The sequence below is a fragment of the Oryctolagus cuniculus genome, chromosome 1 (genome assembly GCF_964237555.1).
Source record: "Oryctolagus cuniculus chromosome 1, mOryCun1.1, whole genome shotgun sequence".
NCBI lineage: Eukaryota > Metazoa > Chordata > Mammalia > Lagomorpha > Leporidae > Oryctolagus > Oryctolagus cuniculus.
In genome coordinates, this window is record NC_091432.1 from 143,075,765 (window position 1) to 143,102,674 (window position 26,910).

The following is a 26,910-nucleotide window of genomic DNA, read 5'->3' on the forward strand; positions in this document are numbered from 1 at the left end:
CCACACCCCACCTTCCTCCACCTTTTCCAGGGGATGCCCCCCGGTTTGTACAGAAGACTGTGCCAGGAACTCCAAGGGACCCCAACAGTCTGGGTATGGATCCCTTGAAGGCTGTGCAGGGTGTACCTGTAGCATGGTCAAATTCAATTATCTTCTTTATTTATTTGTTTTTTATTTGACAGGTAGAGTTATAGACAGTGAGAGAGAGAGAGACAGAGAGAAAGTCAATTATCTTCTAATAATCTAATAATCTAACATGTAGAAATCCAACTAACATCACCAGCAACGGGTTTTGAAGATTTTCTTTCCGTTCTTGCTGAGTGATATCATAAAATCTCTTAACTGTTGCCAACAAATGTAGTAATAAGTATTCTTTTTTTAAAGTTTTATTTATTTATTTACTTATTTGAAAGGCAGTGTTACAGAGAGGCAGAGGCAGAGAGAGAGAGAGAGAGAGAGAGAGAAGGAGAGAGAGAGAGAGAGTCTTCCATTTGCTGGTTCACTCCCCAGATGGCCACAATGGCCAGAGCTGTGCTGATCTGAAGCCAGGAGCCAGGAGCTTCTTCCAGGTCTCCCAAGTGGGTGCAGGGGCCCAAGGACTTGGGTCATCTTCTACTGCTTTCCCAGGCCAGAGCAGAGAGCTAGATCAGAAGTGGAGCAGCTGGGACCCAAACCAGCACCCATATGAGATGCTGGCACTGCAGGCAGTGGCTTTACCTGCTACACCACAGTGCCGGCACCTAAGTATTCTAAGAGGGTTACAGTTAATTCATAAAAGAATGTTTTTCCAGAGAAAGAGAAAATCAGAAGGCCACATAAATGCATTGTTTTACTCAACAATAAATGCTTCTCTCCTAGATTTTAACTGTTGTGTGTTCAAAAGGAAAAACACATATTTTATATCCAATGAAAAACAGAAAATAAAAAGTATAGATGCTTATCCCAGCTTTACCAACAACAGGGAAAATGCCTGAGTGTTTCAGGGTGGGCCAAGCCGAGCAAATCGGTGTAGCTGTCAGCACGGACGTTTCTGAAAACCTCCTACTAACGCTGAAAAACAGCTGTGTCTCCACGCTAGATAAAACAGAAAACGCAGGCTCTGTTGTTGTACACGTCACGTGATTTCAGCTCCATTAACACACGTCTAGAAAAAGCAGCTGCAGGCCCTAAACACTTCCTCTTGCACCAAACTGCCTAAGTCACGAGGCACCGCCCTGCCCCAGGCCCAGCCGCACGGGGCTGACCCCTGTGCAGGCGCAGGTGCGTGGGGCCTCGGCAGTGCACGCCAGGGTCTCCGCCCTGTGAACATCCTCACAGAGTCCCATGGTTTGGGGAAGCAGTGTGGCCTCCCGTGAGATTGGCGCCGTCCTTCATGGAGACAGAGTGATTCTCATGCACACAGGCCAGGGCCCCACCAGGGTTGTGCAGAACGCCGGGCGGGCTCACGTCAGGGAGGAGCCTCAGGACGGTGCAGAGGGGCAGCCGGGGTGGGAGAAAAGTTCTCCTCATGTTCTGCTGGGTCTCCTTGAGCATGGGTAACGCCACTTACGGCGGAATCAGCGAGAATCAAGGCTGCGGGTCAGAAAAACACGCCTTGATGGTGGGAGAATCCCTCACCCTGCGTGCATAACACAAACACCACACGCACGTGCACACACACACGAACATAGACACTCACACAAATACACATGTATACATTTGCACATGTACACAATACCCATGGACCCATGCACACTTACAACCCACCCACATACCCACATCCGCACCAACTTGGTCACACAGGGGCGCACGGAGACTTTTATGTACGTGTTCAAAATGTGCACATGGACACTGTGGTCACACGCATTTGCACCAATGTACATACACACCAGATTACAGCATACATACTGGGCAGAGCTCATTAAGCTAGGGCCCAGCTGTGCTCAGCTGTGGGCCCACGGCCTATCTAAATTGGTCATAACCCAAGTGTGCATCTCTTTGCCTCCAGCTGTCAGAGTGTGGCTGACCCAAACCAGCTGTCATTTAGTTGTAAAAGTCTTTGACTCCCATGGGACAAGATGCGCTTGTCCACATCTTGCTTGGGTCCCTTCTCTGTGACCCTGACAAGGAGCCAGCCGGGTTGAAGTCACAGCCTCAGGCACTGTCGCCCTGGTTTTAGCTGCGAGGATGATGGCGCCATGGCCCTGGGTCAGGCCCAGGACTCTGCTCTAGGCATTGGCATGGTGCCTCCCTGCCTGTTCCCCACCCTCAAGCCACTTCACACCTTCCTCATTGAGAATTGGCCTTGGGAGCGGTCACAAGCTAGCGGCCACCTGGGGCCACAGTTCCAGGAAGGGCCGAGCGGCTGTCTGTCCTAGGCACATTCTTGTTCTGCATCAGGCACTCCCCAAGCTTTCTGTCCAGTGATGCGGAAGAGGCTGATTCTCTCCCAGGCCCACTCTTGCCAGGGGCCCCATCTGGGACAGATGAGCCTGTCCCTGTCCTGGGTTCACATCTGGCAGCTGCTGAGGCCCAGGGCCCCTCGTCAGCACCTAACTTCCGGTTGCCATGGTGAAGCCTGATGTCCCCCTTAGGGTGCCACCCAAAGCCACCACTGTCTCTGAAAGCTGCCCCTGAGAGTGCATCCCCGAGGTGGCTGTGGACCATGGTGGGCATGGGGCTGGCACCGCGACAGGTGTCCCCAGGGCAGACAGATGGCCGCACGCCCCTCCCCCTCAGCAGTGCGGTCTGCTCAAGTCTCTCCTTCCCGGACCCACGACCAGTCCTGGAAGACCATGCCACCACCCTCCTGTGAGTCCAACTGAGCCACAGCCACGGAGCGAGCCGCAAACCAACCAGAGCAGCAGAGGTCCAGAGGTCCCTCCTTCCTCCCTCTCCCACCATGAAGACCATGGCAAGGGTTTTGTGGGAGCCATCACAGCCATCAGATTCTTCCAATGGCGACCCTGCATGTTTCCTGCTGTGCTCTGCCAGGCTGCTCTGAGGACCACGGGTGGTCTTGCCCTTGCCCTACAAGCCATCCTGTCGCCCAGATGCTGTGGGCTTCCAGTTTTAGCCTTTGACTTTTGAAAAACACTCTGATAAAATACACGCATTGGACGTCTCACCTTCGCCACTGTTAACCACACCAGTCAGCGGCCGTAGACGGTCACGATAGTATGCAACCATCGGCTCCCCCTGCATCACCCATGCTGTTGTCTTACAGAACCCAGACTCTGCTCCCTAGGTAAAGGCCTTGAAGGCCTGGCCTCAGGTCTCCTGCCTGCCCTTAAGGCTGTTCAGCTCCCTGGCCCTGGCAGCCGCTTCTGCAGGAAGAGCCAGGCCTTCGCTGGGAAGGGGATCCAGCCCTGGGGACTGTGGTTAATGCAAGTTCTGCAGTTGTATTTGCAAACCCCTTTCTACAAAGGACACCACTCCCAGTTCTGAGTTTGTTTGGAGGTGTGGTGGGGTGTGAAGCCAGTCAGGGCCCCCGGGATTGCCCTCAAGCCTACACCACAGACGTTTTGGTCCATTTGGGAGACCCCAGGCCGCCCAGGCAGACCCGGTTTGGATGCAGTGCCCACAGGAGATGAGCAGCTGGCGGCGACGTGCAAGTCCCCCACAGCAGTTTTTCATTCTGGCTCCAAGGCCTTGTTTCTTCTGCTTCCTACTGCGGCCGCTGGAGTTTCCCCTGGCCTGCAAGGCTGGAGGCATCGTGTCAGAGTTCCTGCCTGCCCACAGGCCCTGAAGACCCCACGCTGCCCCTGGGATGCCCCCGCTGTCCCCACTGCAATTCCTTCCTGCAATCCCAGAGCTCATGGTTTCCATAACCGTACAAACAGGTGTCTGCCCTGATACCCGGACATCAGGGAAGCACACAGAGTTTGCTGTCCATGACATCTGTCTGTCCAGCACCCCCTGAGACCCTAAGGGAGAACTGTCCCTCCCCTAACATCTACCCAGGGCCCCCAGTGCCAGGCCAAAGTCACTCCATCTGCCCAACCGCTGCGGTTAGCACAGGGATGGCCAAGGGCCCCAGGCTGGTCCAATCAGAGCCTGTCCCCTGAGTGTGGGACGTTGCACCTGCTGCTGTCCCCTGGGAAGGCAAAACCACGTGAAGCAGGAGAGGGTGAGGCCGACACTCAGGACGGCGTTCAGACAAGAGGAGGTCCCACTCTTGAAGGCAGCCACAGCTGTGACCTCAGTGTCACCTCTCTAGGCATGGCTAGGCATAGTTTTTAGTTTTAGCCATCATGATCTCTTTTCCTATCGTAAGAGTAAGTCTTGTTTGCAGTCTGGGCTGAGCCACGGTGAGCACCACAAAGTCATCATTACCGTTCTAGTATTTTCCTTCTATCCCTTCTCATTTGCCTTTTTCAAAGCAACCCTTGCAATGGGCATCTTGGGCCGGAGGTTCCCCTGGCTCCTGGTGCCCTCTCCTCTACACTGGCACAGAAACAGCAAAGTGGCGCCCACTCCCACCGCAAGAGTAAAGGATGCAATTTGGCTTTTTGGTTCCATCAAGGCAACTGGAAGGGCTGCTTTTCTCTACAGTGAGCACAAATGTGACGATCATCTGGGCTTTTTTTTTTTTTTTTTTTTTTTTGCTTTTCCTTTGCCACTTCCTGTTTTAGGATTTGAATAAACAGGGTCCCTCTGGAGCCCAGGAGAGCTTTAACGGTCAGCTTTAATGACCTTCTGGATTCCTGGCTTTTCCTGGTCTGGAGGAAGGCGGTGAGGACCAAACAGAGAAAAGGAATTCTGGGACCAGAGCTGTGGTGTAGCAGGTTAAGCAGCTGCTTGCAATGCAGGAGGTGCCATACTGGAGCGCCTGTTTGAGTCCCGGATGCTTTCTGTCCACCCGGCTCCCGGCTAACATCCCTGGGAAAGCAACGCAAGAGGATCCAAGCACTGGGCCCCTACCGCCCACGTGGGAGGCCCAGATCGGGAGCTCCTGGCTCCTGGCTGTTGTGCTCATTTTGGGGAGTGAACCAGTGGATGGAAGATCTCTCCCTCCCTATCACTCCGCTTTTCAGATAAATTCATAAATAAATCTTTAAAAGCCAGAATTCCTTTTGAATTAAAAACCAACAAATCCAGTGCAGTAAGCAACAGTTTATTTATCAAAAAAGGAAAGAAAAAAACAAACGTAAGTTTCTTACGGTGTCTTATAGATTAAGTAAAAATACCAGTATTAATATATATGTATGTACAGAGTGCATATATATAGATATATACACATATGATATAACATCAATGTTACATGCTTCTCAGGACAGAAAAAATCGGACATATTTTCTCACATCAACTGAACACTCTACCACAATTGAAAAGCACTGCTAGGAAACTGGCTTCCTGTATTTTCGTTTTTTTAAGACTCTGAGGACCAGAATGGATCAACCCATGCCCCACGCGTGGAAGCCACCTGTTATGCACAGTGACTGCAGGCTGCCACATGTCATGGGCAAGATTCTCTGAATTGTCACCCAGGTCTCCAGCGCCGTACACCTGGTCGACCTTCTACCTGAGAGGCGCGGCAATGAGGAAGCGAGACAGTCTGTGGGGTTCATGGGGACGGGCACACAGACGTTCACAGACAAGAGCAAACTGAAAAATGTCATCTCGAGCCCCCACGCTGGCCATGAAATCCCCCCTGCGGGAGGATCCCCTTCTCCCCTTTCCTTGCCAAAGGCAACACAGAAATTACCCAAAAAGGGGCCGGGGTGGGGGGAACAAAAGGAAAAACAAAACCCAACGAACAAAACCAAGAACTCAGGGTTTGCAGCACCTCTGGCGATGATGAGCAGACGGCAGGGAACAGAGAGGTAGCGTTTTCCTGGTGACAGCTCCTGGCTGACTCAGATGGTCTCAAACACACCCTCTTCTGCAAAAGGCACTCACATATTGTCTGTTTATAAATCCCACCGCGGGATTCCATGCATGGGAGTCTCTCCTACAAATATAAAACAGAGAAGCTGAGGACACAAGGGAAAAAGAGTCTAAGAAACACACATTCTGGATCAGTGTGCATTTTGCTTTTTTCTAAGGGACCGGTCAACCTGGTAGTAAAAATAAAATAAAATAAAATAAAATTGGTCATTGAAAAGTTGAGAATGCCAAGAAAATGATAGGGAAGAAGCCGGGTGTTGGAGGCTCAGAGGCTGGGATACGGAGGTAACTAGCTCTGCAAACAGCCAGAGTGTAGGTAGGACATGGTCTGCTCTCAGGTAGAAGGACCGGTCACAGCCTTGGCAGGTGTGGGAGGGAGGGGGGGGAGGTAGTGGCCGGGAAACAGGTGTAGTGGGCAGAGGGCGGGACCCGTGGTGGCTTGGGGGATGTGTGTGTGTGTGTGTGTGTGTGTGTAGCAGGAGAACGGGCTGCACCCCCTCGCTCCTGCGGCCCTCACCGGGACACCACGGAGCTAATGGAATTGTAGGAGGTGCCGCTGTTGCAGCTGGAGGCGTAGGCCTCGGGGCCGGCGCCGTCGAGGTTGATCCGGAACACCGAGGATGCCTTAAGCAGGAAGTCGGCGGCGTCCCGGCGGCCCAGCTCCCTCAGCTTGGCCATGAGGATGCCCACTGTGCTCTCGGGGCAGGAAGTCCACTCCCGCAGCAGGGCGTGCACCGGGCTGGGGACGAAGTCCCTGGGCGCCCCACTGTTGGTGTTGTACTTGGCGACGAGGTCGGGCAGGCCCAGGTTCATGGCCAGGAGGCACCAGTCTTTCCCCATGGGGTCAGGTGGGTCCAGCAGGCGGCTGAGCTTCCTGCGAGTGAGGAGGCTCAGGTCGGACGCGTGGATGTCCATGCCCAGGCTGGCCTGCGCGTAGACATCGTGACAGCCAAAGCAGGTGATACTGCTGAAACTCTCCTTGTAGCCGCCCATGGTGTTCGTCAGGGAGGTCTCCTTGAGGGTCTGTGCCCGGAAGAAGTCCCGGGGCTGGTAGACCATGACGGGCTCATGGCGCTCCCGCAGCTGCTGGGGGCTCAGGTAGTGCTTCACCGTCAGCAGCCCCGGCAATGTGGTGGCCATGACGTTCTCGATGGTGCTGCACACCGAGTCCAGCAGCAGGCAGCACTTGATCTTCTCCGTCTCCAGCCCGCGCACCTGCACCTCAATGCCCTGGCCGTGGTTGACCAGTAGTACGAGCAGCTCGGCCCCGCGGTGGGTGACCTTGCAGCCGCTCACCCACAGGCGGATGTCGGCGTCTCCCTCGGTGCTCTGCTGGTGGATCCACCGGCACAGGTTCACCTGCACCTTGTGGAAGATGCCGCACGGGAAGGGGGTGAGGTGCTCCACGGGGACCACGCGCACGCCTCCGTACACCATCACCTCGTCCTCCTCGTCCGTCCAGGAGCGCTGCAGGTTGTCCGTCTTGATCAGAGCGGGGACATCCACCATGGTGCCGCTGCTCAGGTCCCGGGCGCAGATGTCCATGGCATCCAGGATCTGCAGCAGCTCCTCCACGTCGCTGTCGGGCACCAGGCGCTGGATGTCCTCCACGGTGTAGCGGCCGCGGTAATGGTGCAGGGCCCGGGGGGTCTCCACGGACAGCAGCTTCCCCAGCACGTTGGTGCAGAGCCAGCGGGGGTCCAGGATGAGTACATCCTGGACTGTTTCACTCTGCATGATGTTGATCTGCCAATGGGGATGACACGGGTCAGTGTGGGGAACCAACCCCGCCCAGGTGCACCTGTCGCTCAGAGCAGGTGCACCTGTCGCTCAGAGCACGGACGGACGACTTGTAAATAGAACGACCCAGGCCATTCATGTGGATGGATCTTGAAAACCAAACGCTGAGCTTGGGAAGGTTGGAGGAGAGATCTGAAAAACACACCCACCTATGAACCCAGGCCAACGTGGGATGGGCATTTGGCACAGTGGGTAAGAGGCCCATCAAGATACCTGCATCCCACATCAGAGGACCTGGGTTCGAATCCTGGCTCTGCTCCCGAGTCCAGCTTTCTGCTAATGTAGGTCCTGGGAGGCTATGGAGATGACTCAAGTGGCCAGGTCCCTGCTACCCATGCAAGAGATCTGGATGGAGTTCTGGGCTCCCGGCTTTGGTCTGGCCCAGCCCCGGACACTGGGAGCATGACAGTAGATGGCAGCTCTGTCTCTGTGCTTCTCTACCTCTTAAATAAATAAGTGAAAATTTAAACAAAAGGTCAACACAGTGAACTACCAAAAGTAAATACATTCCTAAAAGACAACTGTATACTCCAGGCACCGTCATCTACCAACGCTGTGCTTCCAGAATGTGCTCATGAACTATTTTGAGGTATGTGGAGAGATACTCTCCTCCTTAGGAGATACAGGCTTTATTATTTAGGGGTGAGATATCACGAGGTGTGCAAAGCAAGTAAGGAAACAAACAGAAGAGAGAGGAGTCAACGAACTGTATCAGAATGTAAACAGTTCATTTGCAAGCAGAATGCAACTGCGCTTGCCACTTCTCCCAAGGCTTGAACTTCTTCAAAACAAGATGGGGAATTCTATCAGTGTACAAATTATCCAAGCACATCCCTAGAAACGGCCTGGAAGGCGCTGGCGCCACTCGACCCCCGAGCGAGGCGAGAAGACTGAAGCTGGGGATGGTGAAGATAGGACCTGCAGATTTCTTGGTCCTGTGGCTTTAGAACAGCAAAGCTGGCCTCCAAAAGACAAGAATCAACAGCTCACTCCCATGTGGAACCCAGAGGGGTTGATCTCACAGGTGAGACTAGGATGGTGGCTGCCAGGGTCAGGGCAGAGTGGAGGAGAACAGGGAATGGAACAAGCTGATTAACGGGCACAAAGATAGGTTTACACAGGAGAAAGAAGTTCTGGGGTTCCATGTAATACACAGTAGGGTGATCACCCAAAAGGAGAATGTGCTATTTCTTGTTTAAAAAGATTTATTTTATTTGAAAAGCAGAGTTGGAGAGAGGCACGCACGAGAGAAGTCTTCTGGGCCGGCGCCGTGCCTCACTTGGTTAATCCTTCGCCTGCGGCACCGGCATCCCATATGGGCGCCGGGTTCTAGTCCCAGTTGCTCCTCTTCCAGTCCAGCTCTATGCTGTGGCCCAGGAGGGCAGAGGAGGATGGATGGCCCAAGTGCTTGGGCCCCTGCACTCGCATGGGAGACCAGGAAGAAGCACCTGGCTCCTGGCTTCAGATCGGCGCAGCTCGGGCTGTAGTGGCCATTTGGGGGGTGAACCAATGGAAGGAAGACCTTTCTCTCTCTCACTGTCTAACTCTATCAAATAAAAAAAAAAGAGAGAGAGAGAGAGGTCTTCCATCTGCTGGTTCACTTCCCAGCAAAAGTCAGGGCCAGGAGTGCCTTCTGGGTCTCCCACACGGGTGCAGGGCCCCAAGGACTTGGGCCATCTTCCACTGCTTTCCCGGGCACATCAGCAGGGAGCTGGAAGGGAAGTCGAATAGCCAGGACTCAAACTGGTGCCCATATGGGATGCTAGTGCTTTACCTGCTCCGTCACAACGCCAGCCTCTGAATATTTTTCTTTAAAAAGTTACAAGTGGGGCCGGCGCTGTGGTGCAGCAGGTTAACGTCCTGGCCTGAAGCGCCGGCATCCCATGTGGGCGCCGGTTCAAGTCCCAGCTGCTCCACTTCCAATCCAACTCTCTGCTGTGGCCTGAGAAAGCAGTAGAGGATGGCCCAAGTCCTTGGGCCCCCGTACGCAAGGGAGACCTGAAAGAAGTTCCTGGCTCCTGGCTTTGGATCGACTCAACTCTGTCTGCTGCGGCCAACTGGGGAGTGAACCAGAGGATGGACGACCTCCCCTCCTTCCCCCTTCCTCTCATTCTCTCTCTGTGTAACTCTGACTTTCAAATAAGTAAATAAATCTTTAAAAAAAGTTACAAGATAAAAAAAAGGATTCTGAATGTTTTCACCACAAAGAGAGGGTTGGTTGTTGAGATCAGCCTGATTGGAACATTCCACAGCCTGTGCACGAACTGGAATGTCACCTGGTGTCCCATGAGTACCTAACATTCTAAGTATCAGTTACAAACAGAAAAGCAGCACTTGGAAAAGAATAAGAGAGAGACCCTCCCTGCGCGGGGTCTATGAATAATGCCGATCCGAGGTGGGCTCAAAGCCGGCCCTTGGTCTGCCTCAGCCCCCGCGGGTGCCCTGGGGACAAGGTTCTATTCAAAACTGAGCATCAAGAGGAAGTCCCGGGGCGTGGGACCCAGCGTTGCCTTTACTTTTGACAGGTAGAGTTATAGACAGTGAGAGGGAGACAGAGAGAAAGGTCTTTCTTCTGTTGGTTCACTCCCCAAATGGCCGCTATGGCCAGTGCTGCACCAATCCAAAGCCAGGAGCCAGGTGCTTCCTCCTGGTCTTTTATGCAGGTGCAGGGCCCAAGCACTTGGGCCATCCTCCACTGCCTTCCCAGGCCGCAGCAGAGAGCTGGACTGGAAGAGGAGCAACCGGGACAGAATCCGGCGCCCATATGGGATGCTGGTGCTGCAGGCGGAGGATTAACCAAGTGAGCCATGGCGCCAGCCTGCGATTTGGTCTTAACACTGCCACGGAGGACAGGGACTGATGCTCTATGCCCAGTGCAGGGGGCCGGAGATGCCCCACGAGACACTGTGTGGGATCCGGGGCCAGCACAGAGACATGGCAAGGACAAGTGGGCAGGGGACTTGAGACCAGTAGAGTGGCCACTGCGAGACAGCAACAGTGCTGGAGGAGGGGCCGCGTGATGGAGAGTCCCATTCTTCCCCTCTTGCCCTCTGTCTGGAAGTACTAACGTGCCACGGGGAACGAGGGCGGTCTTGCTCACTAAGTGGCTTCTATGCGATGATCTTGAACGTTGCTGGCCGCAGACCAGGAGGCAAGAGAATGCCGGGCCACTGGAGTGAGTTAGGGATCATGGTCGAACACTTTCAATTCAGCAGCACCTCGCCGGGGACGCTCTGCTCCCTCACCTGTCTCCCTCCAGAGTTTGACCGCTGCCGCAGCAGCCGGCGGACTGCCTGGTCATTTAATTGGGGCTTTGAAGTCTGACAAGATCACGGCTCCAGGCTCCAGTGTTCAGGGTCCCTGGTTTCTGGATTCCATTTTAGTGTCAGGGATATGTGACTCGGGGCCAGCACCGTGGTGCGGCAGGTTGAGCCACTGCCCGTGGCCCCAGCATCCCACAGTGGGGCACTAGTTAGAGCACCCTGGTTGCCCCGCTTCTGATCCAGGTCCAGGCTGGTGCACCTGGGAGCGCAGCGGATGATGGCCCAAGTGCTTGGGCCCCTGCTACCCATGTGGGAGACCCGGATGGAGTTCCAGGCTCCTGGCCTAGGCCTGGCACAGCCCTGGCTGTTACGGCCAGATGGGGAGTGAACCAGTGGATGGCAGATCTCTTTCTCTATTTCTCCATCTTTCTCTGCGCTCTTTCAAATAAATAAAATAAATTTTTTTTTTAAATGAAAAAGGTGTGCAAACCATATCCGAGCACTGAATGTCATACAACCAAGAGCAAAGAGCCTGGCCTCTGGTTGCTCCTGGTGGGCACTGCTAGCTGGAATTTCCCACGTGTGTCTGCAATTATGGTCACTCTGTGCTGGGCACTACTGCTGTCTTACTGTCTCCAGACAGCACCCCAGGGAGGACCCCGCACTGTCTTTTCCAAACAGGTCTCTCTGGAGATGTGTGTGGAAGAGCCTGGAAGCACCAGGTGCCCAAGCAGAGTGGGCAGAGACCCAGGCCCCAGGACAGGGCCTCCTGCCCTTTGTGAGCAGAACTTGGAGAACAAAGCAAGAATCAGACAGCAGCCTTTCCGGCAGAGCAGGAGAAGGGAGGCTGCCACTCGAGAGAATCACCTGGGGCTGTTACGCAAGTCCTCGCACTGGAGACACCAGGGGCCGCTGAGTCTTCTGCACCCTGGCCCCCTCTGGGAGCTGGAACGTGGGAGCCCCCGGCAGCCCTTACCTCGCCTATGCTGTGCAGCTGCTGGGCAATCCGCCTGAGGTCCTCCTCGCTGGCCAGCGGGTTCAGCTGGTCCTGCACGTCGTACACAAACTGCTGCAGTGACATCAGCTGGTTGGGCCCGTTGAGCTTCCTCCAGGAGGGCAGCGTGGAGATGATCTTCTCACACAGGTGGGTCATGGGCGGGCAGCCCTGGAACGTGCCGGGAGAGGGGGGGAACAGGTTATGCAGGCGGTGCAGCTGTGGGTGGCTGAGGCGGGGAGTCAGGAACTCAAACCCAGGTCTCTTCCATGGATGGCAGGGAGCCAGCTGCCCGGGTCTGCATTCGCGGGAAGCTGGAGCCGGAACTGAACCCAGGTACTGTATGTAGTATGTGATGCAGGTGTCTCGGCTGCTGGCTAGGCTGATGTGTGTGCCTCTCAGCACAATCTGCTCATCTAACCAGGGATTCATGGTCAAGGCGTTACTTCACACTGGATCCATTCTTGGTAACAGCCTTGAATTTTTTTTTTTTCTTTGCCAGTTGGGTGAATAAACCCATCCATGCTACAGACCAATGTCATCAACGCACTTTCCTAATCAGAACGTAAGCTGTGCCGGGCAATGCCTCGGCCCCTGGCTCTCATATCAGATGGATTCTACTCCCTAATAAGAAAAACAACAGAACTCCCAGGAACAAAGGCAGCTTGCTTGGGGAGCTCCAGCCGCCTACCCTCAGGAACTGGGGGGCGAGAGGTCTGGGTTGCCACTGGTCAGACCACACATCAGAAACCTGCCAGAATCCTCACAGTCCGGTGAGCAGCGGCCCTAAGCCAGCCCCCAAGGATGCACTGGTCTCCCACCCGGGGAACGCCCCTCTATTCTATGACCAGGTGGCTCCCACGCCCACCAATGGGCTGCACCCTGGTGCACCCAGCAGTGGGGCAGGACCTCGGATGTGCCAGCACCAGGTTTCCAGAGAGAAGAGTTCCCTGGGAATCCAAAAGCACTCGGGATCCAGAGCCTGGTGTGGTTTTGGGAGAAGATGGAACAGCAGGTGGCGCCACCATGAGGAACATGGCTTGTTTCCTTCTTATGCAACCCTTCATGTGTCCAATACACTGAAGCTTTTTCCCAGTCTGTTGTCACTTCTCTACTCTGTTTAAGGACACAGAGCCCATAAAAAGTGTGCAATGTTTATGTTGTCGAATGATTACGCTTTCTTTAAAAAACATCTGTGGTTTTCTACCTTGGTTAAAGGTTTCCTTAATTCCAAGTTAGTTTAAAAACACATTTTCCTAAACTTCCATTCCAGACATTGTATTTTTTTTCAACTTGAAAGCTTTAATCCATTTTTTCTTGGGCTGTATTGTAAGTAGGAGCAAATAAAAAGCTGTGTAACTATCATTTCTTCCTCTTTTTTTATGATTTATTTATTTCTTTGAAAGGCAGGGTTACAGAGACAGAAAGACACACACACAGAGGATCTTCCATCCACTGTTCACTCCCCAAATGGCTGTAATGGCCAAGGCTGGGCCAGGCCGAAGCCAGGAGCCAGGAGCTTCATCCAGGTCTCCAATGGAGATGCAAGGCCCCAAGCACTTGGGCCATCCTCTGCTGCTTTCCCAGGCCATAGCAGAGAGCTGGTTTGGGAGTGGAGCAGCCAGGACTCGAACCAGCATCCTCGAACCGGCGTCACGGGCAGGGGCTTTACCTGCTATGCCACGGCGCCGGCCCTGCATCATTTCTTAAATAAGCATTTTCCCCACTAGATAGAAACATCATCTCTCTTTTCTATCCTGCTTCTGTGGACACTGAGATTTTACTTCCACACTCTCTAGACTGTGTCTCCTATTTGAGTCTTTAGCATGTTGTATTCATTCTTGCCCTAGAATTATAAAATAGCAGACTCAAGCCCCTCAGATCCATTCAGGTAGGAACAGGAACCGTGTCCAACTTCTATACCGTGGGGAACACACCCTACTGTCGTGGTTCGATTTTCAGACAGGGGCTTCATCCCTGCACTCTTCCGTGCGCGGCATTAAGAGGTCAGATGTGTACCCTTGGGGTGGGGAGGTGGGCTTTTGCAAAGAGGTTAGAATGGGTCAGATCACGGGGGTGGGGTCTCTAGGAGTGAATCTGGGGGAAGAAGGACCACACACAGACACACATGCTCTGCAACCATGGGGCTCTGGGCCACGTTTGCCTCACAGGCTTTCAACCCTGAACTTCTGGAACTGAGCCCAAACGGCCTTCCTCTCTCCCTAATCTCGGCCTGCCTCGGGTACTTCATTATGCTCCCAACAAGCTGGCCGGAGGCTGCCACTCAGGAAGGCAGTCTCGGTCCACTGGGGGGTCTGTTACTTTATAGAACTTGGCTAGTGACTGGTTTTCTACTTTTCTGAATTTTCTAAAGATTCCACACTAAGCCACTTCCGCGTTGCTTTTCTAATTTGCAAAACCATCATTTAATCTCTAAATAACCCCTGAAAACATTAGGAGTCTCAGACCCTTTGAAGAAAGAGGTCCAGTCCGGCGCCACGGCTCACTTGGCTAATCCTCCGCCTGCGGCGCCGGCACCCCGGGTTCTAGTCCCAGTCGGGGCACCAGATTCTGTCCCGGTTGCCCCTCTTCCAGTCCAGATCTCTGCTGTGGCCCGGGAGTGCAGTGGAGAATGGCCCAGGTGCTTGGGCCCTGCACCCGCATGGGAGACCAGGAGAAGCACCTGGCTCCTGCCTTCGGATCGGTGCAGCATGCTGGCCATAGTGGCCATTTTGGGAGTGAATCAATGGAAGGAAGACCTTTCTCTCTGTCTCTCTCTCTCTCACTGTCTAACCCTGCCTGTCAAAAAAAAAAAAAAAAAAAAAAAAAAAAAAAAAAAGAAAAAAAAAGAAAAGAAAGAGGTCCACCTTTGCCTTTCAATTCCCGCCCCCTTCTTGCTTCTCTGCCCCTCCTCCCTTGACGTGACAGGGTGAACAACAGCCTTGCAGCCATCACGCCCTGGGTCCTACTGTGAGGTTGTCCCTGCAGACCACACTAAACCAGGAGGGCGGGACAGAGAGGCCCAGCGCCCGGCTCACTGGTGGCGCTGGCCCAGGCTGGGGCTGGGCTCCCACCAGGGTCTACTCACCGAGATGATCTGGCTCCGAATCTCCTGCAGGTGACTCCGAAGCACCTTGATGTCCTTGGAGCCAGAAGCGCCAGCATCCAGAACAAAGAGTTTATTGGATATGTGGAGGTCGTTCCCGAACCTACAGGGAGAGCAGTGAATCAGGCCCACCAGGTCTTTCCTGTAGGGCTCCGGCTCCTGCCAGCCCCTGCTGTCCACTAGACTCTGCCTTGGCACACTGGGTGCAGAGTTTCAGGGGCAATGGGCCTGCTCTGCGTCCTAGAAATGGCAGCTCCAGGTTCCCACAATGCATCAGAAACACAGTGGAGGCAAGCAGTAGCCTCTGCCAGTGCAGGGAAGGGGAGGCGAAAGGCCCTCAGCATGCAAGAAGAAAGGCACGGTTCCAAAGCCACGGCGTCAATCTACAAATAACAGCGCCCCATTTCCAAACCAGGAAGTTGACAGACAGGGGTGCCTGCCAATCAGTGGCTACTAGCATCTCACAGGGACTACAGCTGCAAACTTTGGTAGACCCCGCTATGGGCTGCATGTGGCTTGCCCCCATCCTGGGGGTCCATGTGTTGGAGACCTGGTCCCCAGTGTGGTGAGGGAGAGGTGGTAGCATCTTCCAGAGCTGGGGCCTCCGGATCAGAAGCTGAATCAGGCGCTGGAGCTGGGACTTGAACTTGGCCTTCCGAGATGGGAAGTGGGGGGGTCTTAACCTCTAAACCAAATGTGTTTTCACACCTGTAACTCATTCCCTGGGGTGGGCAGAGCCCTGGGTTGTAGACCTGGCAACCTTTAGCCCGTACCTGTTTTTGACCTCTTTCAGCAATGACGTGTCTTTGTCGTATCCAAACTCGCCTCCTGCTGGCCGAGGGATGTTCATGATGTCAGCGTGTGTAGCCACCAGGATCACCCGCAGCGGGTTCTTCAGCTTGCCGCCAAAGGCTGCGGACAGAGGAGGAGTGAACCATGTTGGGACGTGGCTCCTCCCACCTGGCTGGCTGTCCTGCCCAGGGGCAGGGCTGGTCTGTCCCTAGAATTCAGGACCCCGTGGCTGCTGTGCAGGGTGACCTGTGCAATGACCCAGGCATGGCCAACAACAGGCTGGGCCTCTTCCTGGGTGGTGAGGAAGCCCGCGTGGGAGTGGAGCAGAATCAGCAACGGAACAAAAGGCAGCTCCCTGGGCCTTCCTCCAGGCAGCCCTGCCATGCGCGGGCGCAGACGCACCCTCCGACAAGGACGATGCCCTGGACAGCACTGCTCCCCAGAATGTAGCATCTCTGCAGGGATGGCTTAAGGGAGCAGTTGCTGGGCCGGCACTGTGGCATAGGGGGTCAAGCCGCTGCCTGCACTACTGGCATCCCATATGGGTGCCACTTCGAGTTCCGGCTGCTCCACTTCTGATCCAGCTCTCTGCTGTGGCCTGGGGAAGCAGTGGAGGATGGCCCAAGTCCTTGGGCCCCTGCACCCACGTGGCAGATCCAGAAGAAGCTCCTGGCTCATGGCTTTGGATCTGCACAGCTCTAGCTGTTGCAGCCAACTGGGGAGTGAACCAGTGGATGGAAGATCTCTCTCTGTCTCCCTCTCCCTCTTCCTCTCTGTACTCTGCCTCTCCCCGCCACCCTTCCCCATATCCCCTGCCTTTTTAAAAGAGATTTATTTGGAAGGCAGAACTACAAAGGGTGGGGGGAGAGACAGAGACGTCTGGTTCACTCCCCAAGTGGAGCAACAGCTGGGACTGGGCCAGGCCAGAGCTAGGAGCTCGGAATTCCCTCTGGGTCTCCACGTGGGTGCAGGGGCCCAGGCACTTGGGCCATCTTCTGCTGCTTTCCCAGGCCACAGCAGGGAGCTGGATTGGAAGTGGAGCAGCCGGGACTCGAAACTGTGCTCCCATGGGATGGCGCTCACATGGGATGGGGGTGTTGTAGGCATCGGCTTAACTCACTGTGCCAGGGCACTGGCCCCAGGCTGCATGTCTTGTTTACATTGAGAACAAAAGGCTTCTATCTAGGGTTATCCAATCTCCTCTGGAACCAAGTGTAGACACTCTATTCCGTCTACCTGGGCCTTTTCTTGAGTGTCTGCAGACTGAAGGCGCAGTGGCCGTGAAAGCCGGGATTCCACACGGCATGCGGCACAGGAAGACGCTGATCTCTATGAACTAACTGCTCAGGATCGTGCATCTGACCCAGCAGAGCCCAGGAAGCTGCCTGGGGTCCACCTCCCCCAGCACCAAGGAGAAGCAAAGGGACAGGGAGCTGCAGGGCTGAGGGTGGCCCAGGGCCGGGCTGCAGAGCCAGCAGCTGAGGCGGAGCAGGAAGCTGCAGGGAGAGACGGGTTCCCGGCCAGCCGGCCCCCGGGAGGCCAGGCGCTCTTCCCCAGGCGGCCTAGCGTTACCTATGGGCTCCTCGACTGGGACCAGCGACTTCAGGAAACTGAGCCAGAAAATCACTTGGTTCAGCTGGATCTCGTAGGGCTCTTCCAGGCTGAACACTACGATGTGGATGGCCGTGGCGTCGTTGGCGGCAAAGTAGTCGTAGCAACAGAAGTACACGGGATTTCCAGAGAACTCCCACACGCTGAAGTCGCCCACGCCTGCAGCGGGATAAGAGCACATGGGGAGGTGGTCACGGCAAGACCCCCTGCCCCCGAAACCGCAGGCACAGTTCCCATGCTTGAGACCCCGAATCGGGAGAACTGCCTCCATGGTGCGCACGTGCGCACGCGTGTGCGTGTGTGTGTGTGTGTGTGTGTGTGTGTGCAAATGCTGCCTTACCCCCAGACAGGGGACTTCTCACTGACTTTCCACCATCACTGTCTTAGACATGCATTCCCTAGTGTCACCTTTCCCTATAGGGGGCTACTCCCGATGGGATACAGTCAGGGGAATGCAAGGCCTATTTTGTACCCCAGGCCACGGACAGGAGTGACTGGGAGAGTGGACGTGAAAAAGCCTGCAGCTAGCGTGCATCCTATCCAGCATACGGGGTACAAGATGGCAAGTGGGCACGTCACCAAGAAATGGAATATGAAGTCTCGTCTCGCATAGTCTGAGCGAGGGACTTGCCACCTGCGGAAGTGAGGTGCAGAGATGACGGGCAGTTTTGCTTGTGAGGGGGTCTATGAGGAGGCGGGGTCTTTCAGATTGGGACAGGGTCAAGTAGAGGTGAAAGGGTGCATGGTGGCAGAGCTGTGGGTGCAGTTGGTGAGATGCTTTTGGTCTTATTCAATAATTTATTTTTATTTATTCGGAAGGTGGCGCAATGGGGGATGGGAGGAAACAGATCTTCCATCTCCTGGTTCACTCCCCAAATGGCCTCAACGGCCAGAGCCAGAGCCTATAACTGGGAGTCCCACATGGGTTGCAGGGACCCAGGTCCTTGGGTCCAGGTATTTTGTTGCAAATCCAGGCACGAGAGAGAGAGCTGGATCAGAAACAGAGTAGCCGGGGCTTCGGCTGGTGCCCCCATATGGAATTATCTGCCATGAAACAATGCGGCCCCCAGCTGGTGAGATCCTGACCCACACAGGGCCTCCCTAGGACCCTCCAAATGCCCAGACCCAAGTGACCTGACCCCTAGCAATGGGCTTGATCCTGGAGGGCCACGTCCATCACTCTCGGAGCCTGTAGGGCTCAGGCTGAGTATAGAAAGTTCTAGAAGACAGAAACAGGCCCTGGGAGTGCTGGGGTTGGATGTGGGTTAAGGTGAGGTGAAGGGCCGGGATGGCACAGTCCAAGGACAAGTCCTGCTCTCCCTGTGCTGCCAGGCCATCTCTGCTCGGGGCAGCTGGGAGGACACTCAGCTCTGAAGAGCAACGCACGTGTGCATTTCAGTTGTACTCATCAGGGCGCGTGGTTCTCCAAGTGGGGTCCCCAGGGCAGCAGCCTCCGCATCACCTGGGGCCTCACAGACCCCTGGACTCGGGCACCCTGGGAGCAGGGGCCCAGCAAGCCGTCTGTGTGGTCAGAAGACCCCAGGCGACAATCAGGCCATTCACGCCTCGCGTGTCAGGTCATAAACACTGAGTATGCTAGTGCTCACTGGGTTCAGGGCACTAAGGGGCTATGTGACAATGATGATGGTGATTGACATCACAGGCCAGACTCTACCCCAGGCCCTTTAACCCCGACTGGCCCACAACACCCTCATGGCATCTCTATGAAGCAGGTGTTATCAGCTCCTGCTATGGTGTGGCTGTGTCTTGCCCCCAAAGGGTTCCCCCTGCTGAAAGCCTGGTCCCCTCCCTGGCCTCTGGCTCCCGGTCCTGCCCTGTGCTCCCACCCTGACACCATGGCCTTGTTCTCAAGCAGACAAGCAGGGGGGGCCTTGGCCAGAGATCAAAGAGATGGAGTCAGGTCACCTGGGGTTTCCGCCCCACACTGTGAGCCTGGTGAGCCTACTTTCTTGATGAAGTTTCCTATCACAGAAACGGGATGTGCACTAACACAGGGCGCCAGGCCTGGGAGTGCAGCTGCCATGTAGGTGTCAGAGTCCTTGGATGTGGTGAGCTGGTTCAGGCGGGGAGGGCCCGAGGAGCAGGCCAGAGAAAAGCCAACAGCTCAATCACGTGGAGCATCACAGGCGATCCCAGGGAACGCTTCCCTCGTCAGGAAGCAGCCAAGGTCTTGGCTGGACTGTCTCCACGCCCTAGGGCCTCAGGAAACCGCTCAGCAGCCGGGCAGCCGGGCTACTGTGGCACACGGCCATGCTTGGGGAGGTTTGCAAGGTGAGGGGAGACCTGCAGAGCGCAGAGACGGGGAAGAGCCAGGCCTGGCCACAGAAAGAACAACACAGCAGGTGCAGCAGGGGAGGGTGCAGCCGGGGTCACCCCGCAGATTAGCTGACTGTCAGGACAGGGTGGGAAAGGCCACCTCTCCCAGCACCGGTCCAGAGGCCTAGGAGGAAAAAAGTTTCAAGGGCATATGGTAAAGGCTAGGGTGTAGGGTGTAGGGTTAGGGTAAAGCTACCGCCTGCAGTGCTGGCATCCCATGTGGGCACCAGTTAGAGTCCCGGCTGCTCCACTTCCGATCCAGCTCTCTGCTGTGGCCTGGGGAAGCAGTGGAAGATGACCCAAGTGCTTGGGCCCCTGCACCCACGTAGGAGACCTGGAAGAAGCTCCTGGCTCCTGGCTTCGGATCAGCGCAGCTCTGGCTGTTGCAGCCAACTGGGGAGTGAACCAGCAGATGGAAGACCTCTCTCTCTCTCTCTCTGCCTCTCATTCTCTCTTTGTGTAACTCTTTAACATAAATAAATAAATCTTAAAAAAAGAAAAAAAAAAAAAAAACAGTTTCAAGGAGCAGGCCCAGGGGTTCAAGCTGTGTGTGGGCAGCAGACCTCAGGGGTGTCCATGGGTTTGAGATTCTGCAAACTCATGGAATCTAAGAGTAGGGGGTTTGGGGGGCGGGGGTGGTGACCTAGGAGACCAGGCAGAGGCTTGCAGGGGGCACCCACCCCTTAGATTCCCCACTGGAAGGCCTAGTGGGGCTGGCAGAGCAGAGCTGCACCTGCAGCACAAGGAGGTGCCGACAGTGAACAGACACCACCACCCAGGGACGGGGAGGGCTCTGGGCAGTGGCATGCCATGTATATCGTGGGGCAGGGCCACCCGTGGCCCCGGGGTCCCCCACCATGCCAGACCCAGAGCCCTAAGACTCAGTGTGTGCCCCATTGCCGACTCCTTTTTCTTGCATGGTCCTCTCTTTTGAAACAGGAATGCCTACCTCCCTTGCTCCTGTCCCTGACACTGCCTCTTAGAAACTTATCACTTAAACATGTTTATTTTATTTTGACAAGCTTAAGGGCAGAAGGCAGCAGCCTTAGTCTCAGCGAGGCGGCAGCCCCAGGATTCAGATCCAGGTGCTGCATCCTAAAACTGCGTCTTAGCGAGGCACAGGGCTCCCGTTCGGGTGCCTCTGGCTGAGGAGGGGGCCCCAGAGGCCCCGGAGCCCAGCAGGGAAGATGCCACAGTTTATGAGAAGAAGGCCACCGTCCCTGGGGGGCCGTCTGGGAGCCCAGAGCACGCTGAAGACTCCACCTGGGGAAGGGACCAGCCCCCCGGGGACCAGCGCGTCAGCTCGGGGCCTAGAGCACCTGCCAAGTGCCCTTCCTCTTCTGTGGCCCTGTCACACCACAGGTGACTGTCTTACGACCCACCTGAGTGGGCCCTGAGATCTGCTTCCAAAAGGTGTTCGTCCACCCCACAGCCGTTTCCCAAGCACCTGTCCCCCGGGATAGGTGCTCTGCTGGGTGCTGGGGACACCCCAGGGTTTACTGTACTTCATATGGGTGACCCCCAGGACCAGCATGAACTGGGATTTCCTTCCCGATGCGACAAGCACCCCATGGAACAAGCTCCCTCTGGCAGGACAGCGGCGCACGTACCGTTCAGATAGGCGTTCTGGACGTCGATGGCCTTGGTGGACTGGTCGTCGGCCGAGCAGTGCAGGTGGTGGGACGGGGCCACGAACACCTCCAGCATGCCCTTGGTGAGGCCCGGCTCGAACATCATGCTGCGGCTCCTCACGCTCACGTTCTCGCAGCCCGGGTACAGGTTGTTGATGCTCACGGAGACTGCGGGCCAGAACGGAGCGGGGTGAGGCCGTCGCTCTCTCCTGCCCCGGGCAGGCCCCGGGCGGAGCAGGGTGGGGCCCTCCTGGGTGCTGTGCGCGGAAGCTCTGTGGACTGTTTCTGCCCAGAGCCCTCTGCCTCTGTTGTGCTGGGCCCTGGGCTGGGTCTCCCTGCTGTGCTATTATTTGGCTGTTGCTTAGGGATGGCCTGTGGGAGGCGCTGGAGCAGGTGGGAGGAAAGACAGGGTCATCGCTCCCCTAGTCCCTTCCTGCAGCCTCTCCCGGGAGTGCCAGCATCCTCAGTGACCCCTGCGGTTTCTCCTGCCCACTCCCCGCCTCCAGGGAGGCTGTGGCCCCTCGGCCACCTGCCCATGGGGGCTTTGCTCTTGCCTCAAAGTGGCCTCAACTCCGACCCTGCATTGAGGCCTCCTGGGTGTATGCTATACCAGGAGCCCCAAGATGTGACTTTGGACTGAATGCAAAATGATCATTGTACCCTGTGGCATTCGACAGTGCTGTACCCCAGCGCAAGACAGGGGGTTTGCTTTTTTATTTTAAATATTTATTTATTTCTTTGAAAGTCAGAGTTACACACAGAGAGAAGTAGAGGCAGGGAGAGAGAGAGAGAGAGAGGAAGAGAGAGAGAGGTCTTCCATCCACTGGTTCACTCTCCAATTGGCTGCAATGGCCAGAGCTGCACCGATCCAAAGCCACGAGCCAGGAGCTTCCTCCGGGTCTCCCACATGGGTGCAGGGGCCCAAGAACTTGGGTCATCTTCCACTGCTTTCCCAGGCCACAGCAGAGAGCTGGATCAGAAGAGGAGCATCTGGGACTGGAAACAGTGCCCATATGGGATGCCGGTGCTTCAGACCAGGGTGTTAACCCACTGCCTCACAGCGCCGGCCCCAGGGCATTCCACGTGAAGGTCTTTGGGCAGCTGGTAGCCACCAGCTGTCTGGCGTGAAGACCTCGGCAGGTCTGTGATATGGGCCCGTCTTCCCTTTAAGAGAGAGGAAGGGGCAGGCGCTGTGGTGTAGTGGGTAAAGCTGCCACCTATAGTGCTGGCATCCAACATGGGAGCAGGTTCAAGTCCCGGCTGCTCCTCTTCCCATCACGCTCTCTGCTGTGGCCTGGGAAAACAGTGGAAGATGGCCCAAGTCCTTGGGCCCCTGCACCCACGTAGGAGACCTGGAAGAAGCTCCTGGATCCTGGCTTTGGCCTGGTCCAGCCCTGGCTGTTGCAGCCATGTGGGGAGTAAACCAGCAGATGGAGATTCTCTCTCTCTCTCTCACTCTGTAACTCTGCCTTTCAAATAAGTAAATCTTCAAAATGATTAAAAAAAAAAAAAGAGAGAGAGAGAGAGAGAAAGAGAAAGACAAGAAAAAAAAAAAAAAACAGGAAGGGAAGAGAAGCTCCCTGATATCCCACCTCACTCAATTCAGCACAAGGACACAGAGACGCAACCCGGGGAAGCCCCCTCCACCCCGGGGACAGCCAGGTCACCTGGGTGAGCTCACGCAGGAAAGTGGAGCTGACTCAGCTGCTAGGCCAGGCCTCAGAAAGCTCTCGGGAGGTCTCTCTGCTCTTCCCCAAGACAAATTCCTTCCCTCCCTCCCTCCCTCCCTCTCAAGCGGCCTTGGGAAGAGTGACACCCAGGATCCCAGACGTTCCTCCTGTCTGGGGCGGGGGCTCCCTGGTGGGAGCATGGATGGCCCCCCGTGGTTCTGGGCAGGATGCGTCCACCGTCTGGTCTGCACGTGGTAGGGCCAGCTGTACAATGTGGGGTGGCGGTGTGGCCACTGCTACCATCCAAGGGATCCCATGGTGCAGCTGGGGTAGCCCGGGCCTGGGGGCGCATGCACCCCTCCTGGGAGGAAGCACACGGGAGCACCCCCCCCCCGCCCATGGCCGGTATCCGCTCCAAGCTGTGCTTGGAGCATCGCTGCCCGGCCTTGCCCTGTGGCTGAGGGTGGCGTCCGGAGCAGGGCACGTGCAACCTGCACTCACACACCCAGCCACATCCAGCCCTGTGTGGGCCCCGGAGGGGGTCGGCGAGGCCCTTCCTGTGTTTCAGTGGGGGCCACCCAGTGGGGGTCTGTCCCTGCTGGACAAGATCAGCAGGCCCGAGGCTAGCTGACTCCCTGGGCCACACCTGAAAGCCACCAGGGCCATGGTGCTCGGCCGCAGGCCCAGGGACAGACGGTGCGCCGGCGGAGTGTGGCAGCCACCGCCAGGGCGGACAGCTCGGCCAGGGGCTCCTACCTGCTGGCTTGGTGGCCAGGGGCGAGGGCGGGAAGCGGACGGAGTTGGTGGAGGACAGCCTGGGCCGGCGCCTCCTGAAAAAGCTCCGGAGCAGCCCGCACTTGAGAGACTCCACGAGCGTGGTCTTCCCAGCCCCGGAGTGGCCGAACAGCTTGAGCTTGATCCTGGGCTGCAGGTTCTGCGTGGGCCGCAGCTGCTGGATGAAGAGCCCTCGGTGCGTGTCCTGGGGGAGGGGGAGGAGAGCCGCCAATCAGCCAGGGGCGGGGCGGGGCGGGGCGGGGTGCTCCCCATCAATGCACTGCGGTCTGTAATTGACATTTCAGAGTGTACACTGCGGAAGCTTTCAGTGCGTTCCCAACATAGAAGCTATCACTGTATCTAGTTCCAGACCACTTTCACCAACTCCCACCCCCGAAAGGAAACTCTCCCAGCAGGAAGCAGGGCCTTGCCTCCCCTCCCCACCCCCTGACAACCACCGATCTGCTCTCAGTCTCTGTGGATGTGCCTGTCTCCACTGCCTTCCAGTGCACAGCAAGTCGAGTGGAGGAATTGGGAAGAGGGAACTTCAACACGAAAACAGGATGAGCCATTGTTTGACCAGCAGGGGGCGCTTGTTTGACCAGCAGGGTAGGGGCTGACGCTGTAATGGGGTAGGAGGGCAGGCACAAGGCAACCTGTGGCAAAGGGGCTGGAGGCACAGTATCCTCCCCACTTTCTTCTCTCTCTGTCTACGGAAGCAGGGGTCTCCCCTGACACGGACCACTCAGACTCACTCACTCACTCATCCGCCCACAGAGGGGCTCAGCACAGGGCAGGGAATGGGGTTTGGGGTGCACAGACTCAGCCCGGATCCGTTACAGCCACACGGGCTGTGCAAATAAAACCGACCACAAGTGCTTCTAATGGGATGGTGTCGGCAAGCTGCCCCGTGCAGCTTGGGGTCTCTCCCTTCACCCCTGCCTGCAGCGGCCCCTCTGCTGGAGCCCCCCAGCTCCCAGGCAGCCCGGGCCAGGCATGGCTCGGCAGCGAGACCACCCTGGACAGCAGAATGAGGCAGGGCTCTGTCCCCCGACTAGCAGCGGGCTCGGGGCACGGATGGCACTGTCAGTGGGTGGTGTGTGCAGGATACTTGACGGACAGGGGTTGGGTTGGGGCAGGCATTTAGCCTCGCAATGAAGGTGAAGGTTAAGTGGCTCACATCCCACATCACAGTGCCTGGGTTTGATATGGATCCTGACTCTGGCTTCCTGCTGATGCAGCCCTATAGACAGCAGTGAGCTCTAATAACTGGGTCCCTGCCACCCATGTGGGGAGACCTGGACTGAGTTTCCGGCTTCTTGCCTTAGCCTCATCCAGCCCGGCTTTCGTGGGGCATTTGGGGAATGGACCAGTGGAAGAGAGATCTCTTTTTCCCTCTCTCTTATATTTTTTATTTATTTATTTTGCTAAGAGTTACACACACACACACATACACACACACTCACAGAGGTATCTACCATCCACTGGCTCACTCCTCAGATGACCTCAATGGCCAGCACTGGACTAGGCTGAAACCAGGAGCCAGGAGCTATAATAGATTTTTTTTACAGGCAGAGTGGACAGTGAGAGAGACAGACAGAGAAAAAGGCCTTCCTTTGCCGTTGGTTCACCCTCCAATGGCCGCCGCGGCTGGCGCACCACGCTGATCCGAAGCCAGGAGCCAGGTGCTTCCTCCTGGTCTCCCATGGGGTGCAGGGCCCAAGCATTTGAGCCATCCTCCACTGCACTCCCCGGCCACAGCAGAGAGCTGGCCTGGAAGAGGGGCAGCTGGGACAGAATCCGGCGCCCTGACCGGGACTAGAACCCGGGGTGCCGGTGCCACAGGTGGAGGATTAGCCTATGGAGCCATGGCGCCGGCTGTAATAGAGATTTTTTAAAAGCCACAGGAGTTGTATAGATGGCCTCATTCAGAATGGACCCCGGCGAGGACATCATTGTGGATTTCTACACTTGGCTGGACTTTCCATCAGCTCTAGGTCCTGGGGGGAGAGGGGGGGAGTCAGCATTTCTTGCCAACGACATCCAGTTGAGCACTGCTACTTTCCCATTAATAATTATGTGCTCACAGACCCATAACTCTCCTGACAGCTCCAACTTCCCGCCTGCGTTTCTATGCCTAAACTGGAACCAATCTTTCTCAACAGGGCAACACTTCCCCCTACTGGTCACTGTGGGAATCTGCACTGGCATTCTCGGTTCCATAATGCTGGACCGAGCATTTACCGGGGTGCTTCTGGAAGTCCGTGGAAGAGATGGAATGGAAAGGTAAGTTTATTTGGGTGCCAAAAAAACTCTGAAGCCATGCGTAGGTTTTTTTTTTTTTTTTGAAGACAGAAGAAAAATGTCGAAAATCATGAGCTGAGAACATTACTGCAGTCAACACGTAAGTCAGAGGGGCTTCAGGGACATGCTTTACTATGTCCTGAGTTTTCCAGGGCTGGGGCTATTTCATAAGAACAGTGGATAAATACACTTGGGGGTTTTCAAAAAATCGCGATGGCTTGTCGCAGTCGTGTCGGCACGCTCCTGTGCCAACCCAGCGGCCGCCAGTCCTCCTGGGATGTGCAGGCGCCCCTGTCACTCATGTGCCCACGGCTGCACACAGGGACAGCTCCCACTCTCCCACTCCATCTCTGTGCGGCAGCAAGGCACCACAGCGAGGGCACTCCCTGGGCATCTTATCTGGGTCGACAACACCTCATCCGTGCACTTTCGTTTAAGGAGTGAGAGGACAGCCCTGGCAAAGAAGTCATGGGAAATGCCAGGGAGACAGAGACAGAAGCCACGGGCAGTGACTCGTGGAGCAGAGCAGAGGCACGTCTCACTGCCAGCGCCTCCTCCTGCTGCTGCCACCCACAGGCAGGTGGCGAGGTCCCCAGACGTGGAGGGTCTATCCTGGAATGCTCAATTCAGGGGGAGACCCAAGCCCACTCTCCAACATGTATCACTTCTTTTTGGTGAAGACATTAGAAAACTTTTCTTCTAGCATTTTTGTAAAAAACGCATTATTGTTACCTATAGCCACCCTATTGTACGCAGAACA

General features: G+C 55.9%; 1 protein-coding gene across 4 annotated transcripts in view; it reads right to left on the reverse strand.

The window, feature by feature from the left end:
* Nucleotides 1-5,079: 5,079 nt before the first annotated feature.
* Nucleotides 5,080-26,910, reverse strand: part of DAPK1 (death associated protein kinase 1) — a 176,981-nt gene continuing 155,150 nt past the window's right edge. For 3 of the 4 annotated variants that reach the window (XM_051859379.2, XM_051859385.2, XM_051859395.2), the window contains exons 20-27: nt 23,829-24,051; nt 21,382-21,570; nt 17,396-17,593; nt 15,805-15,943; nt 15,014-15,134; nt 11,908-12,096; nt 6,386-7,614; nt 5,080-5,932 (exon numbers count right to left, since the gene is read on the reverse strand). In XM_051859379.2, coding sequence (XP_051715339.1) covers nt 5,848-5,932; nt 6,386-7,614; nt 11,908-12,096; nt 15,014-15,134; nt 15,805-15,943; nt 17,396-17,593; nt 21,382-21,570; nt 23,829-24,051 — 2,373 coding nt within the window. In that variant the 3' untranslated portion in view covers nt 5,080-5,847. Of the gene's footprint in view, nt 5,933-6,241; nt 7,615-11,907; nt 12,097-15,013; nt 15,135-15,804; nt 15,944-17,395; nt 17,594-21,381; nt 21,571-23,828; nt 24,052-26,910 lie in introns of those variants that run through there. The other variant, XM_051859400.2, reaches the window with a different exon arrangement.